The sequence below is a fragment of the Pyxicephalus adspersus genome, chromosome 11 (assembly GCF_032062135.1).
Source record: "Pyxicephalus adspersus chromosome 11, UCB_Pads_2.0, whole genome shotgun sequence".
Lineage (NCBI taxonomy): Eukaryota > Metazoa > Chordata > Amphibia > Anura > Pyxicephalidae > Pyxicephalus > Pyxicephalus adspersus.
This window is the reverse complement of record NC_092868.1, coordinates 4957328-4976637: the sequence shown is the minus strand read 5'-3', so window position 1 is coordinate 4976637 and position 19310 is coordinate 4957328. Positions and strand designations below refer to the sequence as shown.

The following is a 19310-nucleotide window of genomic DNA, read 5'->3' as shown; positions in this document are numbered from 1 at the left end:
CCTTTCCCTGGATTTGGTTTGCTAATATTTGTGGTACCTCAGGCAGCTCTGTCTGCACTGCGGCAAGGAAAGGGTTACCTAGACACCACAGGTGGCCAGGCGGGGGCGCGAAGTGAGAGGGCGGAGCTTGTGCGCGAGGTGAGAGGGCGGGGTCTGAGAGGAGGGAGCGCGCACGAGAGCGCGCGGGGAGTTTCGGTCGCACCTGGGGGAGTCACCTGAGTAGGAAGCGGCGGGGAGGAGATGGCGGCCCGGGGCTCGGTGCTCCTCCTGTTTGTGTTTTGTCTCTCAGGTAAGCCGAGCGGGGATATGGAGGGTTGTAGGTTTACGGGGTAAACGGGGAAACTTCGCCTGGAGCCCACAATGCTGTACATAGGGTGTAACCCCCCTCCATTCCTATACACAGGCCACTCATACCTCTATAATGGTGTACAGGAAGCGCTATGACCCCCCCACACCCACATTCCAAACTTTTTTTAACCCCCCTTCCCCTGTACTGAGGCCTGGACTAAGAGTGTGTGGTGACAACAGAAACTAATAAAAAACCTGCTGTTGTCACGGGAACAAAGGAGAGATCGTCCAATGGGGGCACTTGTCCCAGGGTCATAAAGAGGTGATTTCCCCTTATAGGTGACCCCTGAATGACACGCCTGGTGGGGTCACAGCACGCCGCTGTATTAATATCTAGGGATCGGGTCTGTCGTTATAATTGTCCTGTATGGGAAGGGGAAGCCTGATTGGTTGGAACGGCTTCCAAATCACTTTGAGTCCGCTAGCAGAAAAGCATTCCCGGTCCTTGATGGGAAAGAAGACCCCCAAAGTGTGCAGCTTGTAATCAGTTTATTTTGGGAACCCCCAAAATGAGCAATTATTGGGACTATTTCCGGTCAATGTCACTTTGCTGGTTTGTTCCATACATACTGCCCCGGGGTAAAAAGTATGACTTAGATCTGCCCCCCTATATGATTCATAGGAGTGTTACCCCATCTCTTACTTTATGGGGGGCCAAATTGTGCTTGTGTTCAGTCACAGGGGTCTGTGTCACCCCTATCCCAGTAGTCATTTTTAAGGGGTCATGTCACCCCCATCCTCTTGTTTCACAAAACAGTCCTCATTGTTCTCATCGTGATATTCTCTCACAGGGTCCGTAAAACCCCTATTCTATAATTTACAGGGCTCTGTATCACCCCATCCTTCTCACTTAATAGAGCACCAGATCACCCCAATACTTCTGTTTACTCGCAGGGGTTACCCCAATCTTCATATTTACAGGAATTTATCACCTACATAACTTATCACCCCCATTCCTGTTACTTTTTAGGGGTCTGTTACCCACATTCACTTTCAGGGATCTGTATGCATCTCATTTGTAATTACAGGTCTCCCGGGGTAGTGCGTCACCCCCTGCGCTCTCTCTCCCTCCCGGGGTAGTGCGTCACCCCCTGCGCTCTCTCCCCGGGGGGGGGTTGTGTGTCACCCCCTGCGCTCTCTCTCCCGGGGGTCCGTGTCACCCCCTGCGCTCTCTCTCCCGGGGGATTTTTTTCTTTCGGTGTTCCCCTCTGTAGAGACTTTGTCCCAGCGATCACAGAAAGTGAAGGGAAATGTCCCAACCCCAACACACCCCTTGAGATGAAGTAACCTTTCCCTATTCTCATAGAAAGTTTCAGCCACTGCCTGTGTCCCTGTTGGGGAGATTTCCCTTGACTTCCTGTGTGTCACCACAAGTAACCAGGACAGGAAATAAGTGTGTACAAGGACAGCGATGACAACATGACTGAGGTTCTGTCCTTTCCCAGTGACACTGGAGGGTAAATGAAGGCAGATTTGTTTCCTTCTCTTAGGTTTGTGTCACACCAGCATGGTTTTTCTATTAACTCCGCAGCAAATGCCTGAGCCAGGCTTTTCCTATGGTGTCTCTTCCTACTAAACCAATGGGGTGTCACCGTGTCCCTCCCCCCTCTAGTGATCAGGATTCTGCACCATGAGCGGGTGCTGCATTGCACCGGGGCATTGGAGTATTTCCCCCCCCCCCCCCATTACATACATAATATTAATATTATTATTATACAGTATTTTTATAGCGCCAACATATTACGCAGCACTGTACATTAAATAGGGGATGCAAATAACAGACGGATACAGACAGTGACACAGGAGGAGGAGAGGATCCTGCCCCGAAGAGCTTACAATCTAGGACACGCAATCCAATCGGCCAAGACTACAATTGCTCCAATCTTACATAATGACCGGTTGGTACATTGGGCGCTGTGCGGCTGATATGAGTATTGGCGTGCCCTGGAAAGGTGATGATTGCCGGGATGCAAATTTCATGACAGCCATTGCTGCCGGCCTTCTGAAAATGTCCAGTGACTGGCTGTGATGCAGACCCGGCGGCTTTCATTGTGGTGTCACTGTCCTGGAACAAAGGGGAAGTCCAAAACGTGGGAAAAAAAGAAGTCTTTGTGTTGGTGCTTGTGAAGAGTGAGCAAACTATGGAAGCAAAAGGATCAGAATGACAGTCAGGCAATGAGCATTTCCAGGAGAGCTCCGCCATAACAGCTTTCAGCCTTGATAAATACCCCCCCGGGTATTTTGATTTACCAGGGATGCTCTGGTTGGTGAGTGACCAACAGGATGGCAGAACAGCTGCAGGAACAGCAACATGTGCAGGACAATCCCAAACATTTGCATTGTAATATCATCCCATTACAATGTTTTTAAAACGTCCAACTTAATATATCCCATAATCATTTTTCCTGCATTGCTCAGTTACCATTCAGCATTTTCCTTCTGTAAACTTATAAAAGCTGCATCATATCCTCCTATTACTCATTGTATCACACACACACAGGTATTTTGCTGGATGCGATAATGTCTGGATGACTCTCCTTCCTGTTTGTTTCGGTGTGTGAGGGGGGGGGGGTGAGTTTAGATCAGCACTGAGACTGGCACAGGAGGGAGGAGAGAGCCAGGAAGTGGTATTCTCTGGTGAATGAGATCTCACCAGGAGGGCTGGATGTTATGTCAGAGAAAGTAACAATAACAAAGCAGAAAGTGGACACCTGGGGTCCGCCTTTTTTCCTGGGATCACCTGAGCTACACTACCACCTGCTGGCAGCTCTTTTGTATTGCATGTGTATAAAGCCGCGTACACACTTGCTGCAAAGGCTTATGTCCCCATCCTTCGTTTTTAAGTACACAGGTATGTCATCTGCAGCCCTGTGTATTGCAGCCTAACATGTTGGAGTTGTATAAATAAGTTAATATCCTTAAATTTCACATTTTTTACTGACGCAGGAGTAGGATAACTTGTCAATGTTGGTGGCTGTTCCTGTTTCAGATATCATTGGTATAATTGGAGATTTCCTATTGATTTGTTTTTTCCCTCCTTTACTTGCATCCCTATATTTTGTATATTGAACATTTATCTTTTATTTCCCCCCTGCTAATTTTTCTTTTTCTATCCTTCAGGGAGCATCAGTGGGATGACCGTGACTGTGAACAATCCTTTCAATGTGGTGATTCTATTCCAGCCAATCACTCTACAATGCAATTACCAGACCTCATCTCTGCAGCCTCCCATTGTAACATGGAAGTACAAGTCCTTCTGCAGGAATCGCATCACTGATGCTTTTAACCCCACCAGCCAGGACACCCAGATCAATAATCAGATCCAGGCCGCCAATCCTGGCTACAACCCGTACGTGGAATGCCAGGATAGCAGTCGGACAGTCCGCATTGTGGCCACCAAGCAAGGCAACAGCGTGACTCTGGGTAACTTCTACCAGGGACGTAGGATCACTATTAATAATAGTAGGTGACGTTTTTTTTCTGCATGCATTGCATGCCATTCAAATACTCGAATATACACAAATACAAATCATGAGGCTGGTCGCTCTGATATGTATTTACCTTTAGATTTACTTTGCTTGTACTTTTGCAGATGCAGATCTTACGATTGATCAGACGGCGTGGGGAGACAGTGGAGTTTACTATTGTACGGTATTCTCTGCTCAGGATTTGTCGGGGAATAACGAGGCTTACGCTGAACTGCTGGTACTGGGTAAGAATGTCCTGGTCATTTCAGAAATATTATACTACATACATACTGTGTTCCTAGAAGCTTAAAAAGGAATTGAAGAATTCTGTTTATAATTGTATTGTGCAAATGCTGCAGCAATCCTTTCCTAGTGCTTTTGTATGTGTGCTAAAACCACATAAAACTGTATAAGGTGCAGTAATCCACAAAAGCCGTAGGAGATGTCTCGGAGATGAAATATGACCGCTATGGATGAAGTCAGTTCATTTACATTGAAACACTATGCCAGTGAGATACCAAAATTTAAGGCATTTTTTTGAAGGAACTAGTTGCTTTAGCAGTGTGTTTTTTCCAGCCCCCTTTACCTGAGTGCACCACCCAGCACTTTCAGTAACCATCCGGCTGTTTTTGGATAGTTACTGAAAAGCTGGGTCAATACAAGGGCACTGAACAGTTGGGGCAAATTACAAACCAAAGTTGGAACAAGTATGGGGGGTGATAGAAAGCTGACAGAATTACAAGGGTTACTTGATTTCTATGGCAAGAACTAGAAACATAAAACTCGTGTTGCCCACTTTTTTGACCACCTGGCTATAGCTTTTCTTTCCTTTGCAAATTTCTGGGGGGGCACACTGGTATAATATAGCATGACTAGCTTATTAAAAAAGAGTTGCTACTAGCCATTGGTGTGCAGTATTTCCTCTGCAACCCATCATGGTTGCCTTCCACAAAAATGACAAAACCAACTCTTTAACACCCAGTAGGGTGTCACTGCTCCTTCTATAGCATTGCAAAGGACCAGTCGAAAAAAAAGTTGCAAATTATATGTTTATAGCTTGTGGTACACACCACACAAAAAACTTCTGGGGTACTATTTGTGATCCCTCCTCGAAAGAGGAAGGGCCACCCAATTTCCCCGGACCCCCCGAAGCGAGGCTCCTGACGAGGGCTGGGTACCGAGTCTATCCAGCCGAAGCTGAAATGGACCTACTAGCCCCTCTGGCCGAAGACGGGGTCCTTTTCTCTATGGGACTGCATAGGCAGTCCCAACAGATACTAGGCTGGGAGCTCTCCCAAAGAGACACTCCCAGTAAGGGAGAGTACCTGGCTGTTAAACCAAAGTACTCCCCAAGGCGTCATGGCTAGCCCATAAGGGAATAGCACCCTCCATCAACAAGTGGCACACAAATACCACATCAGGGACAGTGACAAAGTGACATAGGGGGGCCCAGTGACACAGTGACATAGGGGGGCCCCTTACAGAGCTACACCATCAAGTAGTCCGTCCTTAACAGAGGTACTAGTGCACTGCATTCTTGCCAGGAATACAGCGCCGTTCCACTCTGAGCACTGGAAGGATTAGTACTACACTTGATCTTAGCCAAAAGGCCAAGAAGCGGCTCCTTATTGAAGGCTGTGTGCACTAACAAGCTAATTTATGACAAATTAGGCAGCTGGTGACCTCATTGCCTGGATCAACCTATAAAGTGCCTTGTTTCATGTTCCTAGAGATTGCAGGAATCTTATTGGCTTTTCTAGTTATTAGAATTTGCTACGGTACAAATGTTTGCAGCTTGGACCCTCTCTGCCTCTGCCTCTGCTGTGCTGGATGGAAGATTCATACACCGTGCAGGCTTAGGGTCCCAGCAAGTTATGTTGACATATCGGCTCCTCATACACAAAACAATCCATGGCTTCATGGATAAAACTGAATGCTCGTGGAAGTAAAATAGGTGGGGTTGTCCTCGGGTGGATTTTTAATCTTGTTCAAACATGTGACTAACGTTCTCCCTGGCAGGCGTCATATTAACATTACTAACTTTGTAATGTACGTGTTTACTTACTATTCACTTGCTGATTTAATATCGCTCTTACAAGCATGCTGGTTAAGCGTAAGGGCTAGGACCAAACACTTATTTTAGGATTTTGGCTAATCTCAAACAGATATTTTAGGATTTGATTTAAAGTGAACTTCCTGCCTCTACAGAGGCTCTGGAATTTTATGTTTTCATAACAGGACTGGGATTAGCATCTGAAGCAAGTGGGTTAAAGCAAACCAGCCATGAAGGTCTGATGAGTTCTCCCTATAACCCTTTTAGCTGGGTGCACCACTCTGCACTTTTCAGCCACAACCACCAGGTTGTTTTTGGGTTGTTACTCAAAAGTTGGGTCACAACACAGAGGCTGCCACCCATCCTAAAAATATTTATGGGTTTGCGGTTCCCTGTCCTAAACCCCAAGTAGGTGAAAAATGAAACTGCCGCAGCTCTTAGATGAGTATGGTGTCACTGAGCTTTCAGGAACATTCCTGGTAAATGCAGAGCAGCAACGTCTTGCAAGATTCCACCAGTTTGTCATTCCACAGGACTCCAAATGTTTGGTGACATCAAGCTCAGAGATATGTTAAGGAGTAGAGTTCTATCCTTTAGAGGTACACTTTTTTAATGTAGGTGATTTTAGAAGAGTAAAAGGGCCTGGACAATGTAAGTGCACTATTCTTGTTAGTGGAATGTCCGCCTTAATATTATAGGGGGAATTTTGTGCCTCACCTACAGCGCAGGCCTAGGGTCCACAGTGATTCACAGAAACATTAGAAAATGAAGTTGGCTAATACAGTCAACTTTTTAGCACTTTTATGTTAAGCACCTTCTGGGTCATTCTGTCACAAGGGCTCGTTGGCCATTTACATTCTCTCCTAGCATGTCCCAAGTGTTGGCGTTGGGCTTTCAAAGGAACCGCTCGGGATATACAAGGGGGCTGCTGAGAAGTTCCTGGCTTTGCCCCGTTCCAGATGAAATAGAAGAATTAGTTTGGTGACATATGACAGCCTAATATCAGGTATTTGTGATTCTTAAAACTGTTTTTCTTTTAGTGAAAAGCTATGATGGCAGAGACACAAGCAAGTTTCATGTTGTTGGAGTTACGGGCCGTCATTAAGTTTTTGTTTCTCCAGGGAAAGGAAGGACACTTCTCCCCCAGTGTTTGTGACCTCTTTGCTGACTTTCCCGTAACTCCAACAACGTGAAACTTTCTTGTGCCTCTGCCATCACAGCTTCTCACTAAAAGAAAAACCAGCTTAAGAATGTCAAAGACCTGATATTTGCACAGTTACATATTAAGATATTAGGCTGTCATATGCACCCACACTCCTTTTCTATTTCATCTGGAAGGGGGCAAAGCCAGGAACTTCTCAGCACCCCCTCGTAAATATGGGAGCTGCCATTGCATCGCTATGGCTTCACTACATGGCCAGTCACTGACAAGCTGTCCTGACTCTTCTCCTACTTTATGGGTCAAAAAACAAATATTGTGACCACCCAACACAAGCTTAAGGCGGGACGTGGCCACTGTATTCTAACCCTACTTATAGTAAAAAACCCAAAACCACTTGGGCGGTTACTGAAACAGACTGGGTGGTGCGCCCAGCTAAAGGGCCTGGGGGAATGCTGGTGACAGTTGGAGTTTTCACTTTATAAAATAAGTTGGCAATGAGAAATCCCATACTTCTATATTAAAAGTCCCTTTAAATGAAACTTCATGTTTGTGAGTCTAGAGGAATGTAGTCATTCATCCAATATAGATTTCCCCTCCATACATTGATCTGTGTATATGGCATTCACTTGTCTCGGCGGATGTAGAGTTGCTGCCATCTAGAGGTTACATTTCAGAAAGGTGAAATGATTTTAGGCCTAGGATTATTATTATTAATAATATTATTAAACATTAAAAAACAGGCCTAGGATTAATAAAATTAAACAGGATTTATATAGTGCTAACATATTACATAGCGCTGTACATTAAATAGGGGTTGCAAATGTCAGATACAGACCGCGACACAGGATTACTGTTTTTTGGTTTGGTTTTTTTTTTTTGCAGGTTTAGTAAAATTTGGGCCTAAATACAAATTCAGTAAAAGTCACTAATGATACCAAACAAGTTTAAATATCCCTTTGCTGCATTTTTGAGAGCTTGATATTCTTATCATTTAGTCATTTTATACAGGGATTTTTTTTTTTTTTTTATATATATTCTCCAGTTTTTGCATTTTTATCCCTTTATTAGGGTTTTTTCAGTACAAATCTCAAGTTAGTAACGTGTTTTTCTTTTGTCCCGTAGGTAAAACCTCAGAGGTCTCTGAACTGTTACCAGACTTTCAGATAGATAACATTGAAGGTAACTGTTCCATGACCAGCTACCTCCCTTCCCCTTCCATATACAATAAATACTAACTGAACAGCACCAAACCTTAAATACCCACAAGTCAGTTTATATAAAAGAGCCAAAAATAACATTGTCAGATGTGTTTGCCGCACTCTCAGGAAGCAATTTAGTAGTAGTTGGGTATTCTTAGTAATGAACATTTTGAAAACCAAATAAATTGGCAGAGGAGGATTTTTTTTCCTATTATGCATGCAGATTAGATGTTTATACCTAAATGTATAGTAAACGTAAATTAAAAGTTAATAAATTGTATCTCCACTTGCTTTGTAGAACCCTAAACAGATCCTTAATCATTTCATTACACTGGCAAACAGATTTGTGAATGTTACAATCTGCCTTTTAATATTGGACTAACTTGTGAACTTTTGACAAATTATTTTAGCTAATAATATTTTTTTATTTTTTTAATACAATAGTATTTGTTTTTGGGTGACCAGAACCAATAGCAACCGTTTCTGTTCAGATGAATTCTGTTAACAATGCAGCAAACCCGAAGCTCTTTGCAACTAACATTGTAACAATATTTTGGATGCATGTTGGTTCTGCTTTTGTTTTCTTTTCTTTATGGTATTGTTTGGTTTCCATTTTAGATTTGTCACTTGCTTGGTTTTAGGTCTTTCAGTACATTGCATATTGTAAAGTGCTCAAACTGGATATTTAGGGTGTACTGAGCATTTTCTGCATGCTTAGAATGGCTCCAAGCAAATATCTGTCATGTTTACATGACTGAATTAGTTTTCCAAGTCTGCTTCAAGTCGTTACCTTTTGTCTGCTTGTATAAAACGGGGAAACAAATCCCTTGCAGCAGGACTTTCCTGCTCGTATAGGTCAATGGGGTCATGCACAACCACTTTACTACCTTATTCCCTTGCTTCTCTGTGCGAATTTCATCCCTTGCAATGGAGGATCAGTGCACCTGCATTGTAGGTGAGGATGCTGATGGCTGTCTATTACATGCAAAAATACACACTGAGGGAGCGATGGATAAGGTAAGTAAAATTCCTTGTTCGATCATAGTGATATATTACCTGAGTTAAACGCAAAATAAAATAAATGTATTTAATAGGCTTATTTCTCCTTTTGATGTAGTGGTCATCTTAGGCTGGCACCTGTCCATTTGTTTCTGAGTTGTATACATTATATTGTGAAATGCTGGGTCCCTGCAAAACTAAAGCCTATTTTTTCATACTGTGTATGAAGCACACTAAAAACTTTTAAACCTGGCATTTGCCAAATTTACAAGGAATGAAAGAAGTGTCCTTAACAGTTTACTTTAAAGGGCATGAAGGAAATATGTTGGTGGCCATTGCTGAGAATGCTTCCCACCTTTCCATTTCTGGCATATCCCAAACTCTGAGCAAGCATGCAGCTAGTAAAGGTTGAACTATGTGTAATTCAAAAGCCATTGTCTTCTTAAAAGCAACTAACTTTTTTTTAAAGAAGCCATTCCTTTAATTTCTTTCATGATCTTCAGATATCTTAGGGTTCCTGCCCATATGGGGTTTGTTATTTTATCTTTTACCTAACCGATTTTATCTATATGTGTAGGCATTTCTCAGTTAGTGTTCCTGTGTTTTTTAACTTGTTTTATTACCTTTGTATTTTTCAGATTGGCTCTTTGTGGTGCTCATTGTCCTTGGCGCCTTCTTCGTTATCCTTTTGTTTGGTATCTGCTGTTGCCAGTGCTGCCCCCACCTGTGCTGCTGCTATGTGCGCTGCCCTTGCTGCCCTGAAAAGTGCTGCTGCCCCAGAGCATGTAAGTTTGCCCCTCGATTACTGCCCCAGGTATCGCTTAGTTTGGAGGCAGGGGTCACCAAACTCTCAGGAAGTTAGCAGGTTTGAGGATTCCTCCTGTGATCAGATTACTTGATCTTTGTGAGACTGTCATACACAGAAAGCTGTACTTAGGCTGTGTACACACATTCGATATTTGCTGTTGGAAAGGATCTTTCACAATCCTTTCCAATGACAAAAGACTGAGCGAGCGCTGTACATGCAGCGCCATTCTGCTTTATGGAGACTGGAGGGGGAGAACAAGCAAGCAGCACCCCACTGCGCTCTCTCCCCTTACAATCGTCCGTGGATCCGCCAGGACAGATCCATGAAAGACATCGGAAGATCGCTGTACACACGCCAGATTCTCGTCCGATGCTAGCCCTGAAGCGATAATCAGATGAAAACCATCTGACGTGTGTATGTATGCTTACTTCATGGATGCTTCAGCATAATTGACATATTTGCCCTGAAAATACCAGCAGTCATTTCTATCCTACAAAGTGAATGGGCAATTGAAAATGTACAAAACCCATGAATAAACCTAATTCTCTGTTCTCTGATTCCTTAGTGTATGAGGCTGGGAAGGCAGCAACAGCTGGAATACCCAGTGTGTATGCCCCTAGTGTATATGCACCTTCCGTGTACTCCCATCCCAGCCATGTGAAAGTCCCTCCACCTGGATCCGTCATCCAAATGACACCGATGCAGCCCATGTACAATGGATACGGAATGGACTTCGATGCAGCAAGTTCTGGTAATCTTACTTCTTATAAAACAACCCTTTAGATCTTCTGTTTATCAGTGCAGCGTTAAACCTTTTTCCTAGGTATTAATATATTTTCCTTTTTCAGTGGGTGGACACAGTTCCCAGGCTCCTCTGATTCGGGACAACGATGGACCAACTTCAGGTATGCGTATATTAATCATTGTGTCTAAAATTTATTTGGGCAAAACTAAAGAAATTGAGCCTGCTCTATAGCTTTAGAATTCCAAAGCAACCAAGAGACCTTGCTCTCCAGAATTATTTTGGATGGACTGTCCCATAATGAAAAATAAAGATGCTTTTTCTGCATTAGAAAAACCCTGATTGGCTATAGTTTTTGTAGACCAGTCCCAGTCTTTTGTTTGCCTACTCAATACCTGAAAAGGTATTCAGAGTGCTTTGTTCTAATTTGTACTAGCTGATCCCTTTCTGGAAAATACTTTTACATAATCCTCTTTTTTTATTTCTCCTATACATAATTGTGGAGGTTCTCTACCGTATCTAAATATACTATTATTATTTATTATTATTATACAGTATTTATATAGCGCCATCATATTACGCAGCGCTGTACAAAGTCCATAGTCGTGTCACTAACTGTCCCTCAAAGGAGCTGACAATCTAATGTCCCTACCCTGGTCATATGTGATTAATGTAGTCTAAGGTCAATTGTTAGGGAGAAGCCAATTAACCTAACTGCATGTTTTTGGGATGTGGGAGGAAACCCACGCAGACACAGGGAGAACCTGCAAACTCCATGCAGATAATGTCCTGGCTGGGACCTAGCTCTGCAAAGGCCAGAGTGCTAACCCCTGAGCCACCGTGGTGCCTATACTATTGCCTTACATCCTTTTTTTATAACGCATCTCTTTTCTCACAGTGCGCAGTGGCTACCGCATACAGGCCAACCAACAGGATGATTCCATGAGGGTCCTTTACTACATGGAGAAAGAACTGGCAAATTTTGACCCAACCAGACCAGCACCCCCCGGTGGAAGATTTGAAAATGGTATGTTCATCTGTTTTACCTGTTAATACATTTCGGCGCAATGGCATTGCCTTTATCTACATTTTCAGTTCACTTGCTTGGTTTGATTTATGCAAATACCCTTTTAATTTTTTGTTTTCCAGCCACAGTTATGAGTGAGGTGAGCTCTTTACATGAGGATGATCAGAGAAATAATCTCAGAAATGGTATGGACCGGTTGCGGAACCAAGGCATGTCTCCCATTCGGGATTTAGAAGAACAAAGCCTCCTGGGAAGTGACTATCATCGCCCCCCGACTTCTCGACTGGACCCTTATGATGATCGATTCCGTCACGGGCCACCCATGGAGAGGCGTCCCCGTGCTCACTCTGTAGACGACCTGGATGATTATGACCGAAGAGACCGATACCCTTACCGCGAGCCTCCCTCTGAAGGACGAAGCCGCGGAAGACGCAACTCTGACGATGACAACAGCAGCCGGGGATACAGCCGAGGCAGAGACGGCCGCTCTCCTGACCCTCGTGATAATTACCCAGGAGGTAAAAGAAGCCGCAGCAGAGACGACCTCCAAGATATAGGCCGCCACCGTCAGGAGCCAGCGTACGACGACCGCTTCCTTGATGACGTTCTGCGTCGGAAACGGCAGAGAGCCGGCAGTCGTGACGGCCTTGACAGCATTGCTAACTCTTCACGTTCAGATGGCAGAAGGAACCGCCATGACGATGATGATTTTCCACCACCTCCCCCTCCTTATACGGAAACTGAATCGGTCTCCTCTCGAGGGAAGAAGCTGAAAAGGGTGAGAAAACATTAACATGGAGACGACCCCCACTTTTATTTCCCCCCCACCTCCTCTATATGACCCACACAAACCCGGGTGTATCCTTGGTGGGGGGGGGGTACTAGATGACTGGGGGCTGCCAGGGAAAGCTGGATGGAGTAAAAGGCTCGCATGCCTAGGATACAACAGGGACGTATACCCAGTTATACGATTGAGCTTCTTATTGGCCCATTGGGTTCAAGCGCTGTCACATGATTCCAACACAACCCCATACCCAGAATACCCTAACGCGCAAATGAGGCCACTTGCTGGTGGGGAGGGCTATCTGCACTCACTGTCATTTTGTTCTGGTTAAACTGTTACAATATTTTTTTAAGTGAACCTATATTAGGGAAAATGAATGCTGATAATTAATAATTCCCTCTATTCTGTCTTTCAGGGTGAAGCTTTAAGTCGAGAAAGTTTGATTGTTTGAACCCGAACCAAAACATGGACCAAACCCTGCAGCTTAAAAACCTTTTTTTGATTTTTTTCAGTTTTAAGGTTTTATGATGTTTTTATTCCTTCAGCAGAAACTTTTTTTAATGTAATTATTATGTGAATGTAAAAAAAAAAGGGTTTAGATTGACTCTAAGCTGTAAAATAGGTGAGTTAGACCTTTTGATACAAGAAGACCCCGTGCACCATGATGACCCCTTGTATGCTGGAGATCTCTATATGATTTTATGTCTACACACTGGCCTTGTAAATAGTATTTTTATTCATTGCTACTGATTTTATTCCTTAATAACTAGATGTAACCCCTACTGGTAGTATTTTTTTTATATCCTGGTCTCAAAGCCTCAATGAGGACCAATAATACTAAAGATGTAATTTGTGAATATGAAATGTTGATTCAGAAACATTTTCTGTTGTGGTCTGCAGGACTCGGCTTCTAAAACACTAAAAAGAACAGAGAGCGGATAAAACGAGGGCTGTGTCGTACAGTCACAATATAATGTATATATATTACACTACAAGACTTGTATAGAATACTACTGTGTGTCAGCAGATCTGGGACCAAAGTTCTGCCTTGAGTAGAAGACAACTTTTCGTCTTTTATAGGTGCCTTTAATGTGATTTTTGGATGCAGATTTGATGAATTGGCAACAACAAATTTCTGTTCATGCTACTGAAGACTGATAAAAAGTCAACGTATGATTGGCTGCTTTTTTTTGTTTTGTTTTTTTTTTGTTTTAAAGTTTGAAAAAAAAAAAGGGTACATTTTAAAAAAGGTATGCACTGCCCTCAAAAAAAATCATCTCAGCTTGTCCATAACTCTACGACAGCCTATGTGACAGATTCTTCTGAGTGTGGGCCTCCATACATATTCCTTAAAGGCTAAGACACATTTGCCTTGAGGTTCTTACATGTCAGCGTCTCCCTGCTGCAGTGCCACAGGGAGTCAATAGGGGCAGCAGTGAGCTTGCTGTTGTCAGATGTGCAGATGCTGGTTCTTTAAGAGCTGCAGTGCAAGCATTGGAGTGGCTGGCAAGCTGCGGGGAGCCGTGCAGGATCATTTGTATGAACCTGACAAAGGCCTGAATAGGGACCTATAGTGAGGATCTCGCCAGCTTTAGCTCAGTCAAGTCTATGGAGAGTGAGGCTGGCGTGGATGGGGGCAGGGGTAGCAGTAGTTTAGGTAGAGATATAGCCACCTTTATCAGACATTGCTGTACACAGAGCTTACATTCCTTTGCACACAGTTCTGCAAGTGAATGGTGGCTCCATTCACCCATATGGGTCTTTTTACCAAAAATATAAACACTTTTTCTTTCCTAATTGAATTGAGTTGAAAATATATGTGAATGCTGGGTGAACATTGTGTGAAAACAAATACACCCCATAGTGCCTGCAAGATGAGGCCTATCATCTAAAATGGAATATGGCCACCGTGGTGCCTTCATGGAGTGTTATTCACTTGCCTTACACTCCACTCCAATATTGTGACTTATTCTGTCAGGTTCACCGTCTCACAGAAAACGGGTGAATTTTATTACTCGAGGTGGTTTCCTCTCGCAGCACAATTTATAAACACTGGATTGATTTTGTAATTTATAAATTTTGTTACTAGTGAGCTTTAATAATAAAATTTTGCATTTTTGTACTCAATCCTGTCCTATTTTCTTTGCGTTTTAGTAATTTATTGCAGGCTTGGTAATGTCAGAAACTTTAGTATGTATATTTGTGTGTACACAGTGCTGTACATTAAATAGGGGTTACAAATGACACAGGAGGAGAGGGCCCTGCCCTGAGGATCTTACAATCTATGAGGTGGGGGGATATGGAATGGAGGGAAGTAGTGAGGGTTTAGGGACAGAAGAAGACTGGTAGGTGAGGTTGAAGCGTTGGGTTTTGAGGGCTCTTTTAAATGAGCAGAAAGTAGGAGCAAGCTAAATAGGAGGAGGAGACCATTCCAGAGAGTGGGGGCAGCTCTAGAAAAGTATTCTTTTAAGTTTAGAAAGGTAACTGGCACAAAAGCTGTGGAGGGGTTTGAAGGCAAAGCACAGGAGCTTGAAATGGAAGCCAATGAAGAGAACTACGAGAGGCAGGGGTGGGTAGGTGGGAAGGCCGTGTATGGGGTGGGTGGGAAGGATGGATGAGTCTGGCTGCAGCGTTCATAATAGATTGTAGACGCGAGTCTGGTTAGTGGAATACCAGAGAGGAGGAGGTTACAGTAGTCCAGAGGAGAGATAAGAGCGTGTACAAGGAGTTTTGTGGTCTCTGGGGACAGATAGGGGTGTAGTTTGGAGCTTTTGCACAGGTGAAAGTGATAGGACCTGGAAATATTCAAAGAATCAAAGGTGACGCCACACAACGTGCCTGAGGAGAGGAACGAGGTCTGTTTTCTCCAGGTTGAGTTTGAGGAATCGGTCAGACATCCATGATGAGACGGCTGACAGGCAGCATGAGACCTTATCCAGGACTGAAGGAGACAGGTCAGGGGTGGACAGATAGATTTGAGTGTCATCAGCATACAGATGGTACTGTAAGCCAACGGAGGATATAAGACTACCGAGAGAGGAGGTGTACAGAGAAAAGAGAACCGGTCCAAGGACTGACCATTGGGGAACACCAACAGGGAGGAGAGTGGGTGAGGAGGAGTTACCATTGAAACTAATATATATATATAATATACACATCTATGCCAACCATCTGATTGTCAGTTTACAACTTTGACAAACTTTAATATATTCTTTAATAGCCACAAAGGCTGTAAATCTACTTTGTGAACACTAAATGCCTTTGCAAACCCAGATATTATCAAATCATCGAGGCAGCAACCTTATTCCTCCGCTGCACACAGAGTTGTGGAAGGGAGCCAGCAGGTCCCTTGTTAATGCAATCTACCGGTATATCCTGCATTGCGTTCCTATATTGTTTTGTCTCTCATTACGCCTCAAAGATTGTTTACCCAGACAAAGTGTTGTGGTTGTTGCTTTACAACCTCAGGTAACCACAGTCGCTTCTATCAATGTTTCCTTTATTAACCTATTAACTTCGCAGATAAATAAAAAAATAACCAACCGCTTGCTGTCTGCAGGAGAGAACGCCTGTGACCCATTGTGACTGTAACACTCGGATTTGTGTATGAGGTTGGGGTAAGTCAGGCATTCACCCAAGAACGGCACAGAGGAATCTGCTGATTATTGGTCTCTGCTCTTATGCCATCCAGAAAAACATCAAAGGATTGTCGCTGGAAATTATCTTGTGTGATAGTTTCCAGTGACAGATGAATAAAGGAGCCCTGCACACACAGCACAGATCTATGGAGGGGGAAGAGGACAAGCGATGCAGCACCCAGCTGTGTTCTCCCTCATGAGAGTGAAGAGCAGTTGTTCCAATCAGTTGTTTATCAATCTGCTGCAAGGGATTGATGAATAAGGACATGGGATGTCTATATACGTGTCAGACGAGCACAACTGCTGGTCTCCGGTGATTAATATCTGATGTGTGTATGTAGCTTTAGATGTTACGGTTTTCAGTATTTGCTGCTCTCTTCTTCAGTGTGCTCCGGGCCTATAACATATAACTGACTGCTTCATAACAGGCCATGCTGCAGCACTGCATTGTCCAGGAGGAAAAACATGGTAATAACACTTATATGTCCCACCCCTCAGGCACCTTGTTTTGGCATCAGCTTTCATTCTGCCCTCCCATTTACCCCCCATAAACCTAACCTCCGCCTCTCTGGTATTCTACTAACCCGACTCTCTCCTCTACAATCTATTATGAATGCTGCAGCCAGACTCATCTATCCTTCCCTCCTACCTACCTACCCCATACACAGCCTTCCCATCCACCTACCCCATACACAGCCTGCCCACCTACCTACCCCATACACAGCCTTCCCACCCACCTACCCCATACACAGCCTTCCCACCGACCTACCCCATACACAGCCTTCCCACCCACCTACCCCATACACAGCCTTCCCACCGACCTCTTTACTGGCTTTCATTTCATCTTAGAATCAAATTCAAGCCTGTGCTTTGCCTTCACATCCCTCCACAGTTCCTGTCCCACTTACCTTTCTGACCTGATGTCAAAATCCCCCCCTAGGCTCTTTCTCCGCTCCAATGACCTACTAATGACTTCCTCACTCATAACCTCCTCACACGCACGGCTCCAAGACTTCTCTAGAGTTGTCCTGACTCTCTGGAATGATCTCCTCCTCCTATTGGGCTTGCTCATGCTTTCTGCTCCTTTAAAAGAGCCCTCAAAACCCAACGCTTCAACCTCACTTACCTGTCTTTCTCTGTCACTTAACACCCTCACTACTTCCCACCATTCCATATCCCCCCTCCTATTGTGTGATACTTCCCCCACCTCTTAGATTGTAAGCTCTTCGGACCAGGGTCCTCTACTCCTCCTGTGTCACTCTCTGTATCTGTCTGTCATTTGTTACCCCTATTTAATGTACAGCGCTGCGTAATATGTTGGTGCTATATAAATCTTGTTTAATTATTATAAAGTGCCCTAAGATTACTCGCAGCTCTTCTACTGAAAGTCTTCTCAGTGATGGCAGGAGAAGTGATTACAGACCTGTAAAGCTTCATGAGAATGTCTGCAGAAGAGTGTTACGCTGGTATGTTGGGGCACAGCGAGGATTTATTGCAGAAAAGAGGTGGAGTAAAATTTGTGTCATTACAGCCAACACATTGCAGAGCTCCCCCTTCATCAGGGCTTTGCAGCCACAAGGAGGAGTCTGTGTGCTCCTCCCATTGATCTCATGACTCCTCCCTCCATCTTTATAGGCTCACCAGGCCTTGATGAAGGGAGGGCTGTAGGACAAATCCCCTGAAACGCATTGGCTCTATCTGCAGGAAACCCCTCCTGCTTAAGCCCCCATGCAAATGAAGTCTATAGGCTGGTGCCCTCCACGTGACCTAGCTCCGAAGGATGTGACTGCATTTCCATTGGCTTATTCCATACAGCTCCGCCTTCTTTTGCCTCTAATTACAATTCTGTGTTTACCAACTTTCAGATTCACGTTCAATGAAACTTATTTTAGGATAGTCAGGGCAGCCATTGGTTACATAACACATTGATAGCCAGTCCTCAGAGGGGAGCCAATATTACCCCACCTCATCTTTTCTGCACCATCCTGTCTGAAGGCAGCCATTTTGTGAGATGTGAAAACAGAAGGCGGGTTATACATTGAGCATAGTACCCCCAGCCTCCATGGCACTGCTCCCCTGTATTCTGACAGCTTGTATTTTGTTCACTTGTCCATAGTCATAGTCATTGTCCAAAGTAACCGGATACCCCGTTATACACTAATGACCGGTCTACCTAGACTGAACACCATTTTGACCCTTTCTCTTCATTGCGCATGCGTCACCTGTCTATAGAAATGCCTGTCATGGGGTGTCACGTGCCTCGCCCCGCTCAGGAGTTCTATGGACAGCCCTAGCCAGGCCCTCTCCGTGACGTGAAAGGGGTCCTCAGCGTCTTCCTGTGACATTGTACGGCAGTGAAGGAATCTCTGCGCAGTGTTGAGGACTAGGCCGCTGCCATCATGTTCCGTACTATGCTGACCCACGCCCGCAAGCACCCCAGCGTAAGTCTAACCACATTCTAAGTCACCTTCTCCCGCTACCTTAACGGGGGTCTTTACAAACACCCCGTTCTTAGGCAACCTCCCTTCACTAGTTCCCCCATAGAGCTTCACCAGCACACGTTACCTCTTGCTAATTATTTCTGCCTCCCCCCCAACCTTCTTATAATGGTACATTCCATCCCTGGGCTTTGGGGACCCCCCATTCTTCCCTGTGGTCTGTAGCTGGGCCCCTGCAAGTGACAGGGGGGGCTGTGAGCAGCTCATATACCAATCGGTAAAACCTGACCCTGCTGGTCATGTGACCCCTGTGATCTTACCATTGCAACCCCTTCATTCTGCCTCTACCCCCCCCCCATTTGTATTTTGTCCTGACAGCTAGGATGGGCCAAGGGGTGGTCAGCTGTAGCAGCTGCCTTGGGGTTCTTTATTTGTGGGGTAAGAAGCACAGGATCTGACACCTGTCCAGCAGGGGGAGTTCACACCATTTGGGGGGAGTACATCCTGCAGGCTGACAGCTGTATCCTCTTCCATAGATTTCATCCAAACCCCCCCAAAAGTGTTGTCTCTGGCAGCAATGTGCCCCCATATTCTGATCTGTGACCCCTTTACCTTCATTGCAGCCATGACCCCCCTATCTTTGTC

General features: G+C 44.5%; 2 protein-coding genes across 3 annotated transcripts in view; both read left to right on the top strand.

Moving 5' to 3' along the window:
- The first annotated feature begins 166 nt into the window (after window positions 1-166).
- On the top strand, window positions 167-14716 carry LSR (lipolysis stimulated lipoprotein receptor). 2 transcript variants are annotated; one of them, XM_072425699.1, is made up of 10 exons: window positions 167-289; window positions 3469-3810; window positions 3941-4060; window positions 8153-8209; window positions 9867-10013; window positions 10602-10787; window positions 10885-10941; window positions 11677-11805; window positions 11928-12583; window positions 13005-14716. In XM_072425699.1, the coding sequence occupies exons 1-10, from the start codon at window positions 241-243 to the stop codon at window positions 13038-13040; spliced, it is 1779 nt and encodes a 592-aa protein (XP_072281800.1). In that variant the 5' UTR covers window positions 167-240; the 3' UTR covers window positions 13041-14716. The 2 variants fall into 2 exon arrangements, with proteins under 2 accessions (XP_072281800.1, XP_072281801.1); XM_072425700.1 differs by lacking the exon at window positions 8153-8209.
- A 3793-nt stretch (window positions 14717-18509) lies between these two features.
- Window positions 18510-19310, top strand: part of NDUFA4 (NDUFA4 mitochondrial complex associated) — a 4265-nt gene continuing 3464 nt past the window's right edge. Inside the window, exon 1 of the mRNA XM_072426028.1 lies at window positions 18510-18668. Within this exon, the coding sequence (XP_072282129.1) occupies window positions 18627-18668 (42 nt within the window). The 5' untranslated portion in view covers window positions 18510-18626. The remainder of the gene's footprint in view (window positions 18669-19310) is intronic.

What these genes read in the sequence shown, in the direction of transcription:
- LSR (XM_072425699.1), top strand. Translation starts at nt 241, where the DNA reads ATGGCGGCCCGGGGCTCGGTGCTCCTCCTGTTTGTGTTTTGTCTCTCA. An exon ending in CTTCGATGCAGCAAGTTCTG is followed by an intron (nt 10,788 to 10,884) that starts GTAATCTTACTT and finishes TTCCTTTTTCAG; the next exon opens with TGGGTGGACACAGTTCCCAG. An exon ending in CAACGATGGACCAACTTCAG is followed by an intron (nt 10,942 to 11,676) that starts GTATGCGTATAT and finishes CTTTTCTCACAG; the next exon opens with TGCGCAGTGGCTACCGCATA.